At 35.8% G+C, this 23,142-nt stretch overlaps 2 protein-coding genes and 1 long non-coding RNA gene across 4 annotated transcripts; 2 read left to right on the forward strand and 1 right to left on the reverse strand.

The window, feature by feature from the left end:
• Nucleotides 1-429: 429 nt before the first annotated feature.
• Nucleotides 430-2,389, reverse strand: LOC108195737 (uncharacterized). The gene is made up of 3 exons (XR_001801589.2): nt 2,015-2,389; nt 1,445-1,609; nt 430-898 (listed from the first exon to the last, which is right to left on the reverse strand). It is a non-coding gene; the product is annotated as an uncharacterized LOC108195737 (long non-coding RNA).
• Nucleotides 2,390-5,704: 3,315 nt separating this feature from the next.
• Nucleotides 5,705-8,796, forward strand: LOC108212171 (uncharacterized). Its single transcript, XM_064081314.1, has 4 exons — nt 5,705-7,345; nt 7,439-7,972; nt 8,059-8,385; nt 8,469-8,796. Exons 1-4 carry the CDS (start codon nt 5,705-5,707, stop codon nt 8,763-8,765), a joined length of 2,799 nt encoding a protein of 932 aa, XP_063937384.1. The 3' UTR covers nt 8,766-8,796.
• Nucleotides 8,797-20,032: 11,236 nt separating this feature from the next.
• Nucleotides 20,033-22,680, forward strand: LOC108194060 (ferredoxin--NADP reductase, leaf isozyme, chloroplastic). Of its 2 annotated transcripts, none has more exons than XM_017360953.2 (9): nt 20,033-20,224; nt 20,353-20,587; nt 20,989-21,122; nt 21,318-21,396; nt 21,607-21,698; nt 21,807-21,884; nt 21,982-22,044; nt 22,127-22,361; nt 22,468-22,680. In XM_017360953.2, exons 1-9 carry the CDS (start codon nt 20,120-20,122, stop codon nt 22,533-22,535), a joined length of 1,089 nt encoding a protein of 362 aa, XP_017216442.1. In that variant the 5' UTR covers nt 20,033-20,119; the 3' UTR covers nt 22,536-22,680. The 2 variants fall into 2 exon arrangements, with proteins under 2 accessions (XP_017216442.1, XP_017216441.1); XM_017360952.2 differs by having other exon boundaries at nt 20,040-20,224; nt 21,979-22,044.
• The last annotated feature ends 462 nt before the right edge of the window (nt 22,681-23,142 follow it).

Below are 23,142 nucleotides of genomic sequence, written 5' to 3' on the forward strand. Positions count from 1 at the left end.
TCAAGATTATTAAGTTAGTAGCTCATTCTAAACAAGTGTGGATAAATGTTGTAATGGCCGCAGAAAAGAAAATACAACATATTCACCGAGACATGGACTGATGAACCGAAATAGTTTGTTATTTTTTTTCTTTCTTTTATGTAGTCTTTAATTGGCTTCAGAGAGGGACACTATGCATTTTTGTAATACTATAAGTGCAGTTTAAATTCGCATTTCTATAATACTATAGCCTTGTTCATTGCAACAATACAGACTTCAATGTAGTGTAATTTGTAATTTTATTATTAATGTTATTTCTTGACAAAAATCATTATCATGTGTTCTACATGATTGGAACTTGAAAAATTTATTCAAAAGATTAGAAACAAACACAAACATTGATACCAAATTACTCTGTCAAATGACCTTAGCATATGCATGGGAAGGGAAACCACAAAAGAGACTTGGTGCAACCCAGTAGGCAATTTCACCTTGTCCTGCTCAGAACTTAAAGTTGCAAAGTTTAGAGTACAATAACATACTACTTGACCACTGACTAAAGCTACAGAGATTCATCATGAACATCAACAAAATACAAAGATGTCGTGATAGATTCGTAAAATTACTCAGCAATGATATCATTTTCCAGTCTCATTCTCATCTTTAGGTTCATGGGGATGCTGCCATGACATATAGGGTAGCTACGGGTGGGCCTGTTGATCAGGATAGAAGCCTACTTGTTCCACGGCATGCACATAGTTATATGGTACAGAATCAACAGGTGAACCCAGCAACGGAATTGTCCTCCTTTTGTTCTGCAGCGTTCTCCTTTTGTTCTCCTCGACAAGTAACCAAGAACGCATAGTCAGCTCTAAGATGAACATCTCACAGGCCTTCCTTGGAGTCTGAATATTCTAAGCTGTCCAAATAGACAAAGATTACAAATCATAATAATGGAAGGAAAACTCTAAACTACACAATTAAAGTTAAAATGAGGTCTAATAAGAAACAAGAACCAGGATTAGGGGGAAAAAACTATGTACACAAATTTAATTATAAAACATAGTATGAAGAAAAGGAGATAAAGGTACACCTTTTACATAAAATACAAAAGAAACACATAACGTATAATCCTTATTGAATAAACAAAACTGCATATGAATGATTGAGTGCACAAAAATTAAAAACCTATCAAAACAAAGATTTACAATTGTGCTAAAAATGAGTTCTAACTGCAGTTTTCAAAGAGAGGAACATAAAAACAAAACAATTCTTCACACATGTTCTTTTAAATCGAATCAGACTGCTAAAAACATCTTAACAAATAACAACTGAGGTAAACAAAAGAAATTTAGAAGTACATAAAATTTTAAGGCAACATTCAATTACAAAAAACAACATTACAATAAGAAAATTATAATTACCTAGCAGTTTGAGATAAAGAATCAATAAAAGATCCACAAACCTGAATGTTCTTCTCGACCTTCTATTTGCAGAACAACCGGAAAATGTACCCTTAACGGATAATTGCAGTGACAACAGTCGGAATCGAAGAGAAGAACATTTACAATCAACAGGACAACGAGACAACAATCAAACAATAAGCGTAGGAAAATGGTCACCAACAACCCTACATATACATGAATTCAAAAATTATATAAGAAAACTCTACAAAAAAATTGAACTTAAGAAAAATGGCATGAGAATATAACACCAGAAGAATGCACATACTACAAAAGCACCTAAACATAGAAACACAAGAACAAGAAATCACGGATATATGTCCTAATTTCAGTATTCAATCAGAAAATCATGCAGTGAAAATGTTCCTCACACATCTTCTTCTAATTGGGATGATGAAAACTGAAAATAAACTGCTAATTACATCTTAACAGTAATCAATTCTTAATCCAAACCAAACCAACCAAGTAGATTCATCTCAATAATATTCCGAAAGCATAAATTTAGTAGAAAACAACGGAACAACTAGCCGGCGAATTCACATACATAAAAAAACATAACATCATAACTATACCTGATTGCTTGTCTCATCAAACCATTTGCAGATGAACCACAAGATGTAATATTGATTTAAAAATTTTAAGGAACAATCTAACACTGGACAACAGAACAACGACCTGGGTAGGAGGGGAATGAAATGGTGATGTAGTTTTTACGGGGGAGACTGTTAAGGGAGACAACGCCATCCGAAAATGATGCCCCTCCATTAACGGCGGGCAGTTATTAGTGATATACATAAACTAAATACAACATACGGATGCTGTACATATACGGTCTATTAAACAGATATTTAAAAATTATAAAACCAAATTATGATAAGCGTTGGATTAAAAACAAATTAACGGTCAGGATGGAGTACTCCAGTACTCCAAGAATTTGCAGTACTCCACTGAACCTAAACCTATTTAACAAATATAAAAATAAAATAAGTTGATTAAAAAGATATATATGATTTTAAGTCACTTTTTGACTTATTCTTAACTTTTAGGCATCTTCTAACTTATTACACAAATAAATATTTTTTAGTTTAAAAATTAATGATCATCAAACTCTTATAATTTATTTACTTGTCTTCTTTTCTTTTGTAATATTAAATTTTATTCTGTCTAAGATATATTTAAAATAAGATTATCTTTGAACAGCATCGAAGTGAATCCCTGGGTCAAGTTAACCAACAAAAACTTAAGTTAAACATAAACACAAGTAAACCGTAAACTAAAGCTAATTAAGTGCTTTGTCAATGCTGCCATGTGCTTGTTGTATAAAACAAAATTCTTTTATATTGGGCAGAAACAGAAGAAATACGACATTACTATATTATTTTATGAATTTGTGATCTTATGTCACCCGGTATGGCGCAGCTAGATCGTGATTCTTGACAGAGTTTAATGTTCTTTATCTCTGTCATGTTTGAGTTGCGTGCTAGATTCATGTCTTTTCTAGGACGGGATCACGGTATGATCCAAAGCACCTTTTCTGAGTCTGCCCCATGCTTATCCACAAGGATTCATCTTTTTCATTTTATCATCATACAGAGTTTAGAGTCGACTCAGTATGTCCATTTTAGTGCAAATCACTCCATCACTCTTTCCGGAGCGTCATATATTCCTTCGTTATATATTTTTCATCCAATTTCAATTTTTGAATAGAAGTTCTTCATATTTGGATAAAATTGGGATAAAATTCACATACTTCATATGTTCCATTTTAACTGATATTTGACTTTTTAACACGTATATTGATGCGTAAAAAAATAATATTTACACTCTATAAAAATTTAATTTTTATATCAAATAAAAGTTTAAATTCTAAACTTTTGTTTGATATAAATTTTATAAAAAATTATTATATTTAGATGTGATTTTTTTAACATCTTAAAATATGTATAAGGAAATCTAAAGTAATTAAAATGGGAGATAGAGAGAGAGCTGAATATTGCGTGCACATGAGAGAGAAGAGAGAGCTGAATATGCTCCGGAAATAAAAACTTTCATCTGCAGGAAATAATATTTTCCAAATTTTAATGTGACTTCTCTTACGATAAATTTGATAAGTAAAAAGACAGAGTAACAGTCGACTATAGAGACGGACCCATATCTCCATAGTTGTGTGCCAATATTTCTTCTGGATGAAATACTTGCGTAAGAAATAGGTTCATCAAGTTGAATTCTTGAATTACAACGTAAAATCTTCAACTAGGAAGAACAGAGCTGTCCTACACATTAAAAGCCCACCAATCACACAGCCGCGACACGGACCACCACAATTATCCATATTTGTTTGATAATTTTCCAATGGGTTATCCAAATTACTCCAATAGACAACCCCACCGGACCCACCACAATTGGATAGAATCATAAAACTGACATGTTCGTTTCATCTGAGTCAGCTACTGTCCCTCTCATTTCTCATTATCCCTTCAATCATAATTCTCATTATTTTTTCTTTCTCCTTCTATTTTATTATAAGTTTAATTACAAAGATCATTTAAATCACAGCAATACTTCTCATACTTTCTCAGACTTTGTCTGTGTAACAATTATATGTTCACATAAGAAAGATAGAAAAATATAAATCGAAAATAATAATAATTTTTATATACATAACATGTTATTCAAATTTCAATATATAATATGAAAAATAAATAAGTACATTTGAAGTACACATAATGTTAAAAACAATGACATGATTAGTGATGTGAAAAACGCATATCAATTTTAAGCGGTGCGAGGACCTTCTGGTGTTTAAGCGAAATTTTAATCAGGTTAATAAGAGAATTTATAAAATATAATTAAATATTTAGTTGCATATTAGTATATTTAGAAATTTAGAAATAATATTATGTTATGGTAAGAATTTAAATTTTTAATAATTTTTAGTATAATATATATTTCAATGTTTTTAATATAATTATAGTTATATTTTAAAAAGTAATTTTTTAAAATTAAAAAATTTGCAAGTCTGACATCATTTTGACAACTTAGTTCGCTAAATGACCGCGTAATCCGCTTGATTGTCCGCTTAATTTTAAAAAATGAGTAATCAACCATTCAATACAAAATCAAAGCATTTTAGAGCTGATTCGGCTTAAAACGGTCGCTTAATACGTTTTTTTATAATACTGGACATGATATGACTTTATTTCTAAAAATAAAATAAATAAACGTAAAACGGGAAAAAATGGATCTTTTGGGCGGAATGGAAACTCATCCTATCCATAAAGGGTCCTGTTCCCTGACAACTGTGTGTCAGGGAACAGTTATCCAACACATGGCTTCCCAGCCGTTGGATCGTTGATCCAACGGCTGGGGTAAAAGAAAATATTTTTAACGTTCCGCGGTTTTTTTCCGCGGATGTGGTGTTTTGAACATGCGTTCCGCGTATTTTTTCCGCGGATCGTCGGGACTTTTTTAAGCGATCCGCGGTAAATAACCGCGGAACTATCAGACGGGTTTTAAAACGCAGAAACCGCCCACACTTATCAGTTACATGTTTTGAAGGAGAAGAAACTCAAACACGAACCCTACTCAATTGAAACACCATAAGCCGCGATCTTCAAGTACACAACCCGCGATTATCATCATCATCATTGATAAGGTGCGTGCAAGTTTATATGGATTCGAATGTTTTGTGTGCTTCTTGTTTGTATATGGTGCTTGATCATTTAGTTTATATGGATTCGAATTGCACGTGTAATTGTTGTTTGCTTGATTTCGGCTTGAAACATGTACTGTATATTATGTATTGTAGTTCGTTTAAGTGTATGAATACAAGGTGTTTGTCAAAATGTCTGAATGAAAAAATTGATTTTTTTCATTCGTTTTTTGTAGATATGTATGGGTGGTGTACGTACCTTGTTTTTTGTATTCGTTTTTTGTATATATTGTAGTTCGTTTATATGATCACTGTACCTTGAATTCTTTGTTTTTTTGTTGATTTTGATTAGTGCTTTTCTTACCGAAATTTGACTGGAATCATATAAATGGTTGTGTGGATATAGTATATGTCGTCAGTTTGTGGAAATTGTAGTGGAAGGAGGTGTTCGGTGTGATTGTGATTATGCCCCTAATTTACTTCATAGTTTGAATATTGGTAGAATAGACTAAGAAAAGGAGGTGTTCGTTGTGATTGTGAACTTCTTATGCTTTACTTGATAGTTTTAGTTTTACATTGTCTGATGTTGATTTCATGTTGAATTTTCAGGATGGAAGATATTCTACCAGGGCCAGTTAGTCAGGAAGTTATCTTAGATAACTCGTATCATGTGAGTGCTGCTGTTTGGGCTGGTGTTGATCGGGGTCCATTGGAGTGTTTCTGTGGCAACCGGTCTATGAGGAGCTGGTTTCTTTCTGATGCTCAGAAGGAAATTCTACATGCTATAGGGTTTGGCGTGTTTGCCAATCCCAGACTTATACTTCAGACTGACGCGAGGCTAGTGAGTGCTCTTGTTGAGAGGTGGCGTCCGGAGACCAACACATTCTTCATGAGACAGGGGGAGATGACTGTGACCTTGGAGGATGTTGGTTACATATTGGGGTTGCCCATTCATGGTCGGCCTTTAGTGGGAGATGTTATTGACAACCAGAAGGACTTCTTTCGGAGGAACTGGTTTGAGGAGTTGTCGACAGCTGACGTGGATTCGGCTCATACTAGGGGCGGGGTGAGGTACACATGGTTGTTTGAGACGTACGGAGCTGATCCCGGTCCTGATCCAGAGCGGATTCTCATCCACACGCAGGCCTATTTGTTCGTTGTTGTAGGTGCTGTTCTTTTTCCTACTACTAGTAGGAATGTGGTGCATCCCCGGTATCTCCGCCATCTTCGCAGACTGAGGGAGATTCCTACATGGTCTTGGGGTTCGGCAGTTCTGTCTTACTTGTACAGGGGGTTGTATCACGCCACACAGAAGGATGCCAAGAAGATATCAGGTTGTGTGTGGTTGTTGATGCTATGGTCTTATGAGAGGTTCGAGATTGGTAGACCTATTCCCGATGAGAGCAGGGGCAGCTATCCGGTAGCTGAGTTTTGGGCTATGCCTGACGAGGATGAGGAGGACGAGGGTAAGGGGAAGAAGGGGAAGGTGGAGGGTAAGGGGAAGGGGAAGGGGAAGGAAGAGGCGAAGGGGAAGGGGAAGGGGAAGGAAGAGGTGAAGGGCAAGGGGAAGGGGAAGGAAGAGGGGAAGGGGAAGGGGAAGAGGGGTAAGGGGAAGGGGAAGGAGCCTGATATTCCCGAGGAGATTGAGGAGGAGGAGGAGATTGAGGAGCAGGGCTGGATTGTGGGTGGGAAGAGGAAACGGGTTAGGCGTGACAGTAGAGCGGCGCCTCATCATAGCTTGCCACATTACAGGGGTGAGTTTGATGGAGTAGCATCAGACGTAGTGAGTTGGACACCCTATTCCGAATTTCATGAGATGGAAGGGGATTCGGATGGGGATCATGACATATCTGCAGAGGATTGGGAGGCTCGTTATGCTGGCCTTGCTCGGGTCCCATTAGTTCATTATGACATAGTGGAGTATCAGCATTCAGATAGGGTGTTGAGACAGTTTGGTTTGAGGCAGCCTATTCCCCCCCCTCCGGTATCCATGACTCGGTACAGGCAGGAGAAAGAAGCCTTTCACTACACTGATTGGCGTGCTGTATGGTTTGCTGAGATCGGAGAGTGGGAGCGTTTTGTGGATCACCCCGAGGTTGTGGTGGCTCAGCATTCACTAGACACCGATGACACAGGTTACTTGGACTGGTACGAGCACATTTCCAGGCGCCGCGTTGGGAAGCCACAGCCTGTGCCACAGCCGCAGTATTCCACCAGGGAGTTGTTTGACAACCTTCAGGCATTTCAACTTGTAAGTTTGTTTACCCTTTCATAGTACTAAAGTTAAGCTTCCTTTATTCGTACTTTGTATGTATCTAATTTCATGACATCAAACTATCTGCAGATTCAAAAGGGTTTGGAATGCCTTAAGGCGATTGATTCAACCATCCCTGAAGGCTATCGCGAGGAATTTAGAGAGATTGCCCCGATATTTGTCGAGCCGTACTGCCGTTTCATGCAACAGCTCAAGGGCCCAGCATACACCCCTCCTGTTTTCGACCATGTCCATCTATCGGCTGTGGCAAAGAGGCCAACTGTTGCAGACGTCTCCCCCCATGACATCATTGATATGACACAGCCGTCTCAGCAGACTACACAGGTCCCTACTCAGCCTATTGTTCCCGCATCACAGGCCACTTCCTCGAGGCCCGAGAAGATGGATGTTCGTAGGCCTGGTGAACAGAAGTGGCTGATAAGTAAGAAGCTTTCAGAGGAGAAGATGGCCGCCATTAGGAGAGACTGGGGATGGGTACGAGGTCAGCCTGTGGGGCTTCGGGGTGGAATTAAACATGATCTCATGTTCAATTTGGCGGAGAATTCAATGCAGAGCTTGGCACCCGGTGCTTGGATAGATGACCGCATCATATACGGATACATGGTACTATTTCATTTGTGGTGCCGGTCTACATTTAAATTGTGTTGCCTTTATTTATTTTGTAAATAACCTATGTTAATTCCTTGCAGTGGTTGTTACGTGAGCGGGAAGAAGCTATTGCCGCTGCAGGAGTGTATCCGAGAAAGCCGTCTTACTACTTTATGGATCCATTTTTCATTACATTGGCTATGGAGCTGGATTACAAGGTTCTCACGGAGCGGGTTAAGCGTTTCTTCGTTACGTGGGGTAGTTGTGGGATTGGTCCACCAATCAACGAAGTGGACTACATATTTGTCCCGGCCAATGTTAATGGGAATCACTGGATTTTGATGGTATTGTCAGTGAAGGAATGGGGCGTCATGGTGTTTGATCCTATGACCAACAAAGCTGAACATGCGAAGGAAGAACAATGCGTGGTATGTGATCCGTTCCTTCTTTTTTCTTATATCAATTTGAAGTCTCGTTCATTTCATCTATATTTTGTTGATTGTGTTTTTAGGTTGGACTGTTGGCGAGGATGCTTCGTTATCTTGGCCCCCGACTTACTGTGCCGAAGGAGGACCCTCTAGTCCAGGTCTGGGATGCAATGCCGAAGCAAAATAACTACACTGATTGCGGGGTTTATATTTGCAAGTATATGGATTATCTCTTGCAAGGATATGACCTCTCTACCTTGGTGTGGGACGCTTCAGACCTCGAGGTCTTCCGTTACAGGATTGCCAAGGAGCTTCAGAAGGGGAAAGCAAGATCCATCCCAAACCACCGGATGAGCCAGAGGGTCTCGCAGCAAGATTAGGACTTTTATTTATTTTCTTATTCTACGAGGATTTGTAGGGAATTAATTGAACAATGATATCATGTAGTTAAGATTGGTTTAATATTTATGAATGAAACATTTGTTTGCGTTTATATCGGTCGTTCATCGACCGTGTCACTTCCCCGATTCCCTTTTATTTATTTTAGAATTTGTGGTTGTTATGTGCTTTTCCCCACCCCTTTTACTGTGTTGCATTTGGAATTTCATTATATATGTTGTCATTTAATTTGGTATTTTTTGGAGATACTTCATTTTTTGGAGTTTTGAAAATTTTGGCGATTTGGGTCACATATTTGGCCTTTTTTAAATTTTGTGAAATATTTTTTTTGGATTTTTTACACTGCAATGTTGTTGAAAGTGTTGGGATTGTTATACAGGGGTTCAAAACAGGTGGGAATGTGCAGGAACAGACTGCATATTTCAAAATTTCTTTCTGATAGTTCCGCGGAAAATAACCGCGGAACGTGTGTTTTCTTCTAGACGTTCCGCGGTTATTTTCTGCGGAACTATCAGAAAGAATTTTTTTTTTTTTACCTTCCTTTTAACTGCCAAGACTGTTTTAAGACAGCATATGGGGGTCCTTAAGTGTGTTATGACTTATAAAGTATGATACAACTATATTTGGATACTCAAAACCAATCTATTTGAAAATGACCATTACCGCCATTTTTCCGAACTTTGCATTCAAGTTGCCGCTACTAGCCACATTCAACTATTTTAAAAAAATTAGAGTAGACTAGAATCATCATAATTGAGGTAGTCCGAACACCCACTGTAATTTTAACATAACTACCAATGAGAAAATAATTAGTGCATAATATTGTCATTTTAATGTTAATAATACATCGAATGGTGTGTAGTAAAGTACGTTTACACCAAAATACATATAAAACCTAAATTCAACATGATTCAGGTACGTCGGAAGCTAACTAACTAAAAATCGCTAAAATGTTGGAGAAGCCACCCGATAATCGGTGCGTGGAAGTTCCGGGCGGTGCATCAGCTCTAACGAAGCATGCCACCCAATACAGCACGACAACACAACCTTCACGGAGCACACCATCAGTCACATTGGCATGAGTATTGTGGTCATTCCATATTGTGACACGAATGCTACTAGACCCATCATAGAGACGAAATGTTGCAAATGGTGCTTTGCCGGTAATCCATTTCCCCGTATCATCACCATCTAGATGGGACACCCAACCCTTCACATATTCAATACGCATTTGGTCACGCATGCAACCCGCGCGAGGCCTCAATTTGTGAATGTCGGCTATCCTATCACACTCAACAATCCAACCACCATCCCACGGGGAGACTTTGTTTGGGCCACCGGGGTGCTCCTGACCCAAGTTCAAAATTGGGAGAAAATATGGGGTCAAGTTGTACGCCACCCTTTCGAACATGTTATCGCTTGCACACCACTGACATGCTTCAGTCCAACATCTTGACCGGTAGGCCTCTTCGTCAGCTGGGTACAACGCATTGTCTTCTTCTTCCACTAGGGGAGGTGGTTCGTACATTTCTGCTAATTCGTCAAGATGACGCCATGCTTCCTCCAACTCACTAAAGGTAGGTGAATCTACCATTTCATCCGAGTCCGAGAATGAATTGCTTACGTGTGACACTGAGTCATTATCCGAAGCGTCGGTCATTTTACCTACAAATTCAACAATGAACAAGTTAGTCACTAAAGTTAGTTACTACGAAGAACATATAAAGCACAAATAAAACATAAGGGATTTGTAATTACAATTGGGCAGTTGAAGCTTTTGTTAAAGTATCTTGTTTTTTTTTCGGACACGTTCTAACATCATGTCCTAACATAGTGCAATAGCGGCATTTTCTTTTTGCTTTTGTAAGTTCCTCAAGTGGACTTTTATGACGGTGCTCTTTTTTCCGCCCCTTCGTTTTCGACACCAAGGGGTCAAGGATATTCTCATGCAACTTTTCACCGCTTCCTTGTGTTGTTTGTGTATTGAATTCACCTCCTTCACGTTCTACCCCGTCAACGGGCATTTTCTCAATAATCTCCGTTTCTCGATTAATAACCCCAACGGCATATTCATACCGCTCTTTCGACGCGGAGCAACTATGACTAAAAGCCATGGTAAGTAAGGTCATGTGGTTAAATCTTTCCGTGGGAGTCAACTCATGAGATGGTGATTCAACTTCGGATGTTTGATATGGCAACACGCCATCAACTCTATTGGCATCCTTTGTCCAACGCCGTTTCACAAAATGTTCCGGTAGTTCCGCCACACACCTCTTCGTCAACACGACAATAATGTGACGGCATGGCATGCCAACATGGTCATACATTCTACAAATGCATGAACCCCGTAATGACACCTTGTTGAATGATACAAGATACATGGTTCTCTGAGATGCACCCGTCAACGGTCTATAACATTTGTAGAATGTGTCTTCAACATCTTCCAAAGACCGATCTCTATCTTTCTCCACGAAGTACTTATTTGCTTCAACCAATTGTTCTTGAAATCTTCGAAACATTTCTTTGGTATAAATGGAAGCCGCGTGGTGCTCCAAGGCGGATTTCATTTGCATGCAACGACTTCTATGATACGTATTGTAATCCTCATCTTTCTCACGCATAAATTGCCTCTCAAAAGCTTTTTGTGCACCCTCAACAAAATCCTTCAAACCGGTGCAAGAACCAACATAGGCATCAAAATAGGCATTCATTCCTTCACTTCTTGATGTGGTTTTCTGACCCGCAGAAAAAGTGTTTCTTGTGTAAGCCTCCACCCACTTATGCTTCAAAGCATATAACCCTTGAAGCCATGTATTGCCTTCCAAATTGTATTTCAAAATCAAAGCCTTCCACCGATCCTCAAACACAACTTCAGTCAAAGAGTGATAGATGCAATTGTTGAAATCAAATTTAAACCCTTCCTTTGAGTAATATGTTGCAAGTTTCTCGGGGAATTTGTTGCTAATGTGTCATGAGCATAACAAATGTGAGGTATTCGGTAGTTGTGATTCAATAGCCGCGGCCATGGCTTGATCTTGATCGGTTATGATAGCTAGGGGTTCGTTGCCTTCCATCGCCTCTAGCCAAGTACTCAAAACCCACTCAAAAGTTGTCTTCAATTCATCCCGCACGAGTGCAAAACCAAAAACTATTGATTGATAGTGATGATTGACTCCGGTGAAAGGCACAAACGGCATAGCATATCTATTAGTTCGATATGTTATGTCAAACGCAACCACATCACCAAAATTTCGATAGGCCATCATAGAGCGTGGATCGACCCATACAAGACACTTCAATCTTTGTTCGTCATCAAGGAGAGTCTTGATAAAAAACTTACCGCCACTCTCTTCTTTCAAACGATACAACAAATCCAAACCGGCTTGAGCATCGTTTACTCCCATGTTGTCCTTTCTAAAATCGCGCACGACATTTCTTAAATGTTGGCTATTAAAACCTACTTGTTCCACTCCCCCGTGCATTTGACCAAAAATATTCATTTGTTGTCTTGGTGGGACACCCGAAGCATGTAAGGTCTTGATTAAATTTCTTTGAGCCGCGGTCACATGTCTCTCCCGTCTTATCAAACTCATCTTGGAAGGAGTAACGACTTCGTGATTGTGTTCTAATTCCAAAGAGGTTATCTCCCAATGAGTTGATTTTTTCTTATTAACCACGTACATTCTAACTTTGCAACCACTTCTAGGCAGCACATCTCTACGCCGTTTGCCCTTAACACTCCCAACACTACCAATCAATATTTCTTCTTCCTCAACGGGGTTTTTCCCGCGATTTTCCCCCGCTAAATTACAGACGTACATTCGACCATATATGGATTTATCCTTGACTCGCCTCTGCGTGTTTTGTATCTTAATTGCAAAACCATGGTTTATAGCATACGCCCTAAATAAATTTTCCGCCCTTTGTAAATTAGCAAATTTTTAATTCAAGCAAGGGATATTATCATCACTATCAACATTAACATAATCAATATTATCTCTATCATTACCACATTTACCATCATCATCATATACATTAACATAATCACTTTTTTTTAAACTTTTTCTACCTTCAAATCTTGCAAACATCTTATCCATTACAACACAACAAAATAACAACAACACACCACTACAAATGGAGCTTACCCAAGGGAAGGATGGGTCTTGGAAGAGAGAAATGAAGATACTCTGCTGCTCAAAATGCTCAAAATGCTGAAATGGGGATTTTTTGGAATTGAAGTGTTGAATGATCACATCTAGGTTATTGATCATACACTGCACCCGTCTGATAGTTCCGCGGTTATTTACCGCGGATCGCTTAAAAAAGTCCCGACGATCCGCGGAAAAAATACGCGGAACGCATGTTCAAAACACCCCATCCGCGGAAAAAAACCGCGGAACGTTAAAAATATTTTCTTTTACCCCAGCCGTTGGATCAACGATCCAACGGCTGGGAAGCCATGTGTTGGATAACTGTTCCCTGACACACAGTTATCAGGGAACAGGACCCATCCATAAAATACTATATATAGACACAAACTCCACACAGAGCTTCCAAACCTTCTTAACTAACTCTACAAACAAACAAACAATACACACATCATGACCTCTGCTTCTATTTTAACCTCTCATCCTCTCATCTCCCCTCTCTCGCCGTCGTTCACACATTCCGGCGACCACAGACAACTTCCGGCGACGAATCTCCGGTTCTCAAAGCCACGTGTCACCTCCTCCGCTACTTCATCTGCCGAGAAAACGAGATCGTACAGTACCAACACATTTCAGGCGGCGAACACGGCGGTGTCTCTGTATCAGATTCTAGGTATTCCGATGGGAGCTACCGGAGTTGAGATCAAGTCGGCGTACCGGAAATTGGCGCGGACTTGCCATCCTGATGTTGCGCAGGTGAAGAGTGCGTCAACGGAGGAGTTTATAAAGATTAAAGCGGCGTATTCGACGCTGTCTGATCCGGAGAAACGCGCGGATTATGATCGAACGATTTTCCGGCGGCATCGGTCGGTGTTGTCGTCGCAAGAGCCGGCGTATTCCAGATTTCGAGGTAGCGGATATACGAGCCGGAATTGGGAGTCAGATCAGTGCTGGTAGCTCGACTCGACTCGACTCGTTTCATTTAAAATAGATTTTTGAAAATTAGTAAGATCGGATCCTTCTCAGAAGTACATTATAACATATATTTTACGGTAAAATAGTATATGAGAAAATACGTTTCGATAGTAATCCGATGAGAAACCGGTATTAATCATATGTAATAGGGGTATTTGTATTTAGATTAGCGGTGAATTTGTTATGCTCATGTACATATTGAAAAATTAGCCAGCTCCGAGCTATTTGACTTTGGATCTGAGCTGGTGTGTAAAAAGCGACTGCGGAACGGTGATTATTAATACTAATACGTAGTAAATCGTTGGGTCCTTTGCAGTGTTCTTCATATGTTTTAGTATTATTATTGATGATTTTCTTGTTAATTAAGTTTGAAACAATGAGTATTCTAAAAATCTCATTTGAGCTTAATGTGCTGACACTACGGAGAAAAGGTACTGATTATTGTAAATTCAAATTTTCAAGTATCATAAATATCATATTCTGAAAATATCCTGAATATCACTTTAACACGTTACATCACATAGCGTATGATATATTATTTCAAGAACGATTTTATATGGGTTTGAGTTTCAAACGATAGATAAAATAACGTTATAATCTAACATTTTTAGGATTTGCATGTGTTTTTCTTTTGAGCCTCGACTGAAATAAGGGATAAACGCCACATCATATAGTGTTTAAAAAAAATTATAAACAATACACGATGTAACTTTATAAAATGAGATTTAAGATCATATTTTCTAGATATGATATTTGAGATATTATTGTTTGAAATTATGATACTCAAAATCAATACCCGACACTACGCCTGTGGAATGCATAAAGAAGATTAGAAGTAAGAAAATAACATATAGCCCGTTTTTTTAAGTTTAGGATTGTGACTTATGATTTAACGTAATTTAATAATATATTATGTTGAAAAATTTGACTTATGAATTATAAAAAATATAATAATAATGGGTAACTTATGACTTATGTGTAAATTTCATAAGTCATTCAAAAAAGTAACTCAAATTAATTTCTAGTTTTAAATAGTTTCCGCTTTTTTATAACTTTAAGGTGATTTTTAATTTTTTACACTAATAGACTTTTTCTGGTTTAAAGTCAAATATGATTTAAAATCCAGATTTTAAGTGCAGACAAACATACTCATGAACTGGGTGTGAAATATCAATATATCTATACGTACGAAACAAATAAAGTGAAAAACATAACACAAGAGAAATTTCAATCAATTCTAAATACAAAAATTTAGTGCTCCCTCGGTCCCACACGTAGTAAAAAATTATTATTTTAACTATATAACAATTTTCTTTTTATAAATCATTATGTTTATTGTATACTTCTATTAAAAAAAATTAACTTCTTTATATTAAATAATCAAAACTATCAGTATATATGTCGAAAAATCAACCTTCTTATAAAACAAAACTCCGGGAGTATTACTCCTCTGGATATATTCCAAAAATACCTTGATAATTACTCAATGATTAAGCATTCAAGTCCTCCTAATTGCAGCTCTTACCATCACCAAATACTACTTCCTCCTGTCTCATGATTCTTGACTTGTTTGACTTTTTAGGGTTAATTTGACGGAACTTTGACTACAAATTACATGTAATTTTTTTGTAATTTTAAAAATATAAAATATGCATAATAAAGTACGTAAAGTATATTTTTAATGATATAATTTTTATGATTGTTCTTAATCATAAATTTGGTTCACGAGATCCGATTTCTGGTGCTGCATTAGATTAAAAGAGTGTATCATAATCCATTCATAATTTGGTGCTTAGATGCAAAGTACTGTAAAGGCTAAACATGAACCCAATAAGTTTCAGCTTGGAGTTCAGTCATCAGTGTATTGAATAGTCATGGTCCCATCTTACATGAGGATTCACATGTGCCTATCCATCCATTATCGAATATTATCCATATATAATCGAGCGGAAAAATATTTGTTTATCTTGAAAGGGACGATTAATAATATAAATATATTCTTGAATTATTATCTTGCCATTTCCAGTAATCCATGCTGCTGGTCGTCGGATATGATGCAAGTGAATTGTCAATTCCCTAATCAACGCCGTAATAAGTATGCCAAGCACCACAACAGGAAGCATTATTGGACACTTCTTTATTTCCGATCTATAATACACTAGAGTATTCTGTTATCTATTTTGTCGGCTAAACAAATAACTATTTTAAGTTATAATAATAACTAGGCCAACATTTTAGGAATTACTTACCTAATGGCTAATACGCCATTATAAATCATTAATTTTAATATAAATTTTATTATAAATTTTATTATTGAATACATGTAAAATGTGATTCTAAAATATATAATACTAGCTATAACATATATCTATACTCCCTCCGTCCCCCTCAATTGTTTACATTGGAGGGGGACACGGAGACCAAGACAATGTATGAAAAATGAGTAAAGTTAGATGAAAAGTGGGTAAAGTGGTGGGACCTACAATATTTAATAATAGATTTGAGATAGTGGAAGAAAGTAGTGGGTGTAATAGTAGTTTTTATTGTTAAATATGAGATAGTAGGGGAAGATAGTGGGTGTAATGATGGGAAAAACTTACTATTTATAGTAACGTAAAGAAATGAGAGGGACATCCCAAAATAGTAACTGTAAAGAAATGAGAGGGACAGAGGGAGTATTAAGTAATTTAACACATAAAATTTGCAGAAAAAAGATAATTTTCGAAACTGATTCTACAACAGAATAATTCTGGATGTTTATTATTATGTTATAAAATAATGCTGAGATATTGCATAATTTTAGATTATTTTGGAATAAAAAATTGTATAACTTACTGGCAAAAAAAATTTGTATAACTTTGTTTTCGATTTAATAATCAAAATTTGTAATTATATTCCATAAAAGAATAATAAATATACACATATATTATGTATATTTTTATAATGGTCCATGTAATAGATATGTTATGGAGTGCTATCCATAATAACTGTCGAGAATATATAACTTTTAATTTAAAGGATTAATGTGAAGCAAAGTAATTACTCTCCGTCGTTGTTTATCTTGGAGATGATTTATTAGGCCAACTTCAACCATGTATCCAAATTTGGATTACCAAATGAAAATTTAGGGTGGGATCCAAATCCTATTCCAACCATGTGATCCAAATATAGATCCAAATTCATTCATCCTTATAATATTCATATAGGATAGCACTCCACAGCATACCCTCTTATATGTATGAAGTTACGTAGCACACCATTATAAATATATACATATATACATAATATATATTCTATTATATTTTTTATGAAATATAATTACAAATTTTGATTATTAAACCGAAAACGAAGTTCCTACAATTTTTTTATTCCAAAGATCATCTAAAATTATGCAATATCTCAACATGATTCTACAACAGAATAATCATCATCCAGAATTATTCTGTTGTAGAATCAGTTTCGAAAATATACTTTGTTCATCAAATGTTAAGTGTTAAATTACTTAAAATAGATATATTTTATAGTATTCTATATTAGAATCACGTTTTATATGTATTCTATAACAGAATTTATAATAAAATTGATGATTTATAGTAGCGCACTATGTAACTCCATATAAGGAGTCCTCTCTAGAATGTTGGCCTATTCATATACTTTGATTTCAAATATTTTAAAAAATGATTAACTAATTTATCATTAATTATAATAATAAAATTAACGACTACATAAAAATAAAATATTACAAAATAATTCGAAAAGGTTAAAATTGTACATAAAAATAAATTAAAAGTATTAAAATATTACATTAAAATACTGATTCTCAGAATTAGTATATTTCTCCCACAAATGCTCAATTAGTGCATTTCAAAGTTCAAGATGGATAATATTTATTTTTGATTTTTCTGTAGCGATTGATAAATTGTTGATATTTTATGTATTTTGAAATTATATATATTTTGAAAATTTAATTTATAATTAATTATTTTTTAATTATATTCTAATCTTAATTAATCTATTTTTAATAACATTAACAAAATCATCAAATAATAAAATGAGTAATATTTTAATGTTAAAAAGATTTGGATCAGAGTGAATAGTAGTGATCCAAATTTGGACCAGTACTATTGACTGATCTAAATTTGAATCACTGAGTTCAGAGTGGTTTGGGACAAAAACTGGGTGAAATATTTTTGCAGAGTCGACATCTTTTTCCCTGAAGACGAAAGTAGTGTATTTTTAAATTCTACGTAATTATCTGGCATTGGCTTATTGCTCATAAGAAATTGAGCGAGTGAATGACTTAATAATATCTGCGACTTTGTATAGAGTATTATTTTTAAGGCTGCTGCTAGATAAAGACAAAGAGGAGCAGTACTTATATTAGTGTCGTATCCTCCCTGTAACCTGTTTGTACAGCAGCTTCAAGTCTCTTTGTAGTCGGCAAAAAGACTGCTGACAGCTCAATGCTGGCAGCCTGGCATTTAATTATAAGGGGCTTTTTGTAAGTTAGTTAGAAGTGGTTATATCTATATGAAAAATAAATGTAATTTATTATATAAATAAATGTAATTTATTATATAATTAAATGTAATATAATAATTTGATAATATAAAATGAAATATATAACATCCTCCGTCCCCCTGAGTTGTATACATTGGGGGACGGGGACGCGGCACGGACTTTAATGCTCCTGTAAAGTGTAGTTGTGTAATTTATTTTTAAAATTTTCTTTTTCTGAATTAAAGTTTGGATGTTATATTTTTATTCAAAAAAGAAAAATCTCAAAAATAAGTTACGGAACTATATTTTATAAGAGCATCGAAATGCGTGTCGAGCAGTTGAAAAGAAACGTATACAATTAAATGGGACAGAGGGAGTAGTAAAAGTCTTCTCACATTATTATCTGTGATTCTTGGAGTTCTCTACCTAATTAAGTAATTATACAGGTCCTCTGACTCTGAGGCCTCAAGCAAGGCGTCCGCGATTGTGAACGGAGTACCATATTCAAATTTTTTATTTTTATTTTCTTGGTGTCTAAGCAGGAACGGATTTATATTATAAAAAAATCTTAAATATTGATAGTTTTTTATGTTAATTACAAGATTATACATGCTAAACATATAAAACACTACCAAAATTTTTTAGAGTGGTTCTGTGCAAATGGCAGTGAGATTTTTCATGATGTCCATGGAAGTATAAATGCTATATATGATCACAAAACAAATTGAATAATGATCCGTTTGGGAATCTGATTTCATTTAAAATTATCAATTTGATAAAGTAACTTATTTGGAAATTTAGATTTGGATTCCATTTGAAATCCACCCATTCAAATATTAGTATAAATCTGAGATTTTGAAATGTCAACTCAAATTGTCATTTGAAATTCATCATTTAAAATAAAATATATGTTTTCAAATGACCTCTAAAAGTTTTTGGCAAGCGGAAGGGGCAATGAGCAGAGTGTAACAAGAGCAGTGTTGAAGAATATAAGATCATGCTCAAAATCATAAACAAAAGAGGGTTAGCAAGGTGATCGCTGATAAAAAAAAGGTCAGTTTTTGTATGGATTTGCTGCATGAATCTAAAGAAAAACTAAATCTGATGGAGTGTTAGAGTTGGACTTGGACACTAGACTAAACACTCTGACAGCAATTCTTAATTCAGTTGGTCCAGATGTTCAATAAAACTGGGCTGCCCAAACTGTTTAAATCATTAATTGTTTGATCCAGATCAAAATTTGCTAAACTAGCTAATCACCAATTTATGAAAAAATCAGCTATATCACTTAAAGTTTGGACATGAAAAGACTTGGTTAAATTATACTGGTACAGGTGTTGCATGCATGTTTGTTTTCTTATCTTCTTATCCTCCGCCCAATAAATTTTGAGATATTTGACACGATTTACTGATTATAGATAAGAAATTATTTGTAAGTGAAGAATTTTTTTTAATTTATGTATTTGAACAATTTATTTATATTTATAACCTATCAGGTATAAAAAATTTTAATTATGATAATAAACTATCTTTTTAAAATAATTTTTTTTTTTTTATAAAATCAAATTTCTAAAATAAAATAACATACTAAAAAGAATTAGAATTTTCAATTTTAATTAGGATTCTACATATCTCTACATATGTTCTGGACCCTTCACCACTATTTTTCCTTCTGCTGAATCACTTTCTGTACGATCTTCCAAATTGTAACCATGGATGTTGCTGTGAGTGCGGCAGTTTGTCATCCATTCCCCAAGTCCAATGCCCTTTCCAATAAATCATCAATTATACGGCCTAAAAGGCTGTGCTTTACTAAGGTATGTATAATTATTCATTGTGTGTGTGCAGGGCTGACCTTGAAATTTACGAGCCCTCAGTCAAAATCAGTTTTCGGGACCCTACTCTATGTGATCGCCCGTGTGTAAATTGTGATTTGGATATTCAGGTTCCTGTAGTCTACAGAAATGCAAGTAGTGGTGGGAGAGTTGGATCAATCAGAGCTCAGGTCATAACAGAGGCTCCCACCAAAGTTGAGAAGGTTTCGAAGAAAATGGAGGAAGGCGTGATCACTAACAAGTTTAGGCCGAAGGATCCATATGTTGGCAAATGCCTTCTCAACACCAAGATCACTGGCGATGATGCTCCTGGTGAAACATGGCACATGGTTTTCAGCACAGAAGGTATGGAAATTAATTGGGGATTCTCGGGTGCTCGGGGATTATTCGAGTTAATTCGTTGAATACTCTATAACTTAACTTCATAATAATGTAATAATTTTGTTATTAAATAATTATATTGTAAAATGTTAAGGATATTGAACTTATTTATTTAATTAATTGGTTTAAATATGAATGTAACTTGTTAATACATGTATAATATATATTTTTAATATACTAATATTTGCCGATTCATGCGTATCTGAATCTCTATATTTTTAAATTTGCCGAATTCCCGTATCCTCGTACAGCGTACTCTCGCGCTCGCACTCGCACTCATGCTTCCTAGCTGATCACTGAGTGTGCATACATGTTTAGCTTTAGGTGGGAATTGTATTTTTTTGTGATAAAATGAAATTCAACAGGTGAGTTGCCCTACAAAGAAGGACAATCTATTGGGATAATCGCGGATGGTGTAGATAAGAATGGAAAGCCTCACAAGCTCAGATTGTACTCGATTGCTAGCAGCGCCCTTGGTGACTTTGGTGACTCCAAAACTGTAAGCTTTCCTATGTTGTAGATTTTATGTGATCCGGGAGTTCCGTCTATAACGAACATAGATTAGTTTAAAAATGCAATTATGTTAGATTGGATGAGTTTAGTTCATTTAGGCATTGGTTTTGCATTGCAGCTCTGTTTCTATTTTCTTAGCTTATGTACTGAGTCATTAGTTGTATGTATTAAAATTTCACAGGTTTCTTTGTGTGTAAAAAGGCTAGTGTATACCAATGAACAAGGAGAAATAGTTAAAGGAGTATGCTCAAATTTCTTGTGTAAGAATGCAGAACTCTCTTTGATTAGTAAAACATCGGTATTTTTAGAATGTTAATTACCATACCTCGACTTTCTGTGAATTTTAATCAAGTAAAGTCTCGTTTTTGTAGTGTCAGAAAACCATGATAACTTCGTTCCTTCTAAACTGGTACAAACTTGTTCAATTCCTGTGATCATTAAACAGTCTGCTTCAAATCGTACTTCTTCAGGTGACTTGAAGCCCGGGGCTGATGTGAAAATAACTGGACCTGTAGGAAAAGAAATGCTTATGCCAAAGGATCCAAATGCAACTGTTATCATGGTATTTGATTCCTAGGATCAACCATAGATTTTGATAAGGCTGTACAATTGATCATCAGTGTTGCTTCCTACAAGTTCCTAACTTTTGTTGTTGAAATTATTTCTGTAGCTTGCAACTGGGACTGGAATTGCTCCTTTCCGCGGGTTCTTGTGGAAAATGTTTTTTGAAAAGCACAAAGACTACAAGGTAGATTTTCTAAACTATAACCTCAAAGAGTTCAAGTAGTGTCAATGCATAAATATTAAATTTATCTAGTTACTGACCTGATTTCGGAAAAAAGCAGTTCAATGGTTTAGCCTGGCTGTTCTTGGGTGTGCCTACTAGCAGTTCACTACTCTACAAGGAGGTAAACTAGGTTTTACGAATTTTAAAGCTGCTACATCTTTATCTACAACATGAGTAACCGAATGCTTGACTACTGTGCTTAGGAATTTGAGAAAATGAAGGAGAAGAATCCCGACAAGTTTAGACTCGACTTTGCAGTGAGCAGGGAACAGACTAATGAGAAAGGAGAAAAAATGTACATCCAAACACGCATGGCTCAATACGCGGAAGAGCTCTGGGAGTTACTCAAGAAAGACACCACCTTCGTCTATATGTGCGGGCTTAAAGGAATGGAGAAGGGAATCGATGACATTATGGTGTCATTGGCTGCTAAAGACGGTATGAAATGTCGGACATAATAAAATTCCCTGGAATTCAATATGCACTGCATTACATTCTGATGTAGTCTTGTATATCTGGCATTTTCTTCCTGTTCTTTTAACAGGTATCGATTGGACGGAATACAAAAGATCATTGAAGAAGGCAGGGCAATGGAATGTTGAAGTCTATTGATTCCAGAAGCACAAGTTTTTTCAATACTGTAGTTTTCAGGATATAATCTTTAATAATATGTATGATCAATAATCTTTTAAGAAAATCCTAACTATAATCACATGTTATTAGTTTTCTTATGAATTAAAGATTTTTATTTGAGTTATGGCCTGTTTGTGAATTTGGATTTCATTTGAAATTCTGCATTGGATCAAATGAAATGTTTCGATACATAGAAAAAAAATTGAATTTGAATTTCATTTGGAATTCATGATAAATAAAATATCCTGTGATACAAGTTTTCATGTTTGACTATCATATTTATATACATAAATCAATTTAATTGGGTTCATTTATTAGGGATAGATAATTTTTCTTAAGATGCGTAAATTTTTTGAAAAAATATGTAAAAGAGGACGGAGGGGGTATATTATGTTATTTTCTTGAAATAACCAATAATATTCACCACTACAGAATAGAGCAGACTAACCAATTCATTGGACATTAACTCAGCCTTTGTTACGAATTTGATGAACTTCTCGACAATAATCCCCGAGGTTTCCATAAACCTAAATCGATTCAAACATTAAACTAAGAATTAGTTGCATGCATTGAGTGTAATGGAAAA

Source organism: Daucus carota, chromosome 7 (assembly GCF_001625215.2).
Source record: "Daucus carota subsp. sativus chromosome 7, DH1 v3.0, whole genome shotgun sequence".
Lineage (NCBI taxonomy): Eukaryota > Viridiplantae > Streptophyta > Magnoliopsida > Apiales > Apiaceae > Daucus > Daucus carota.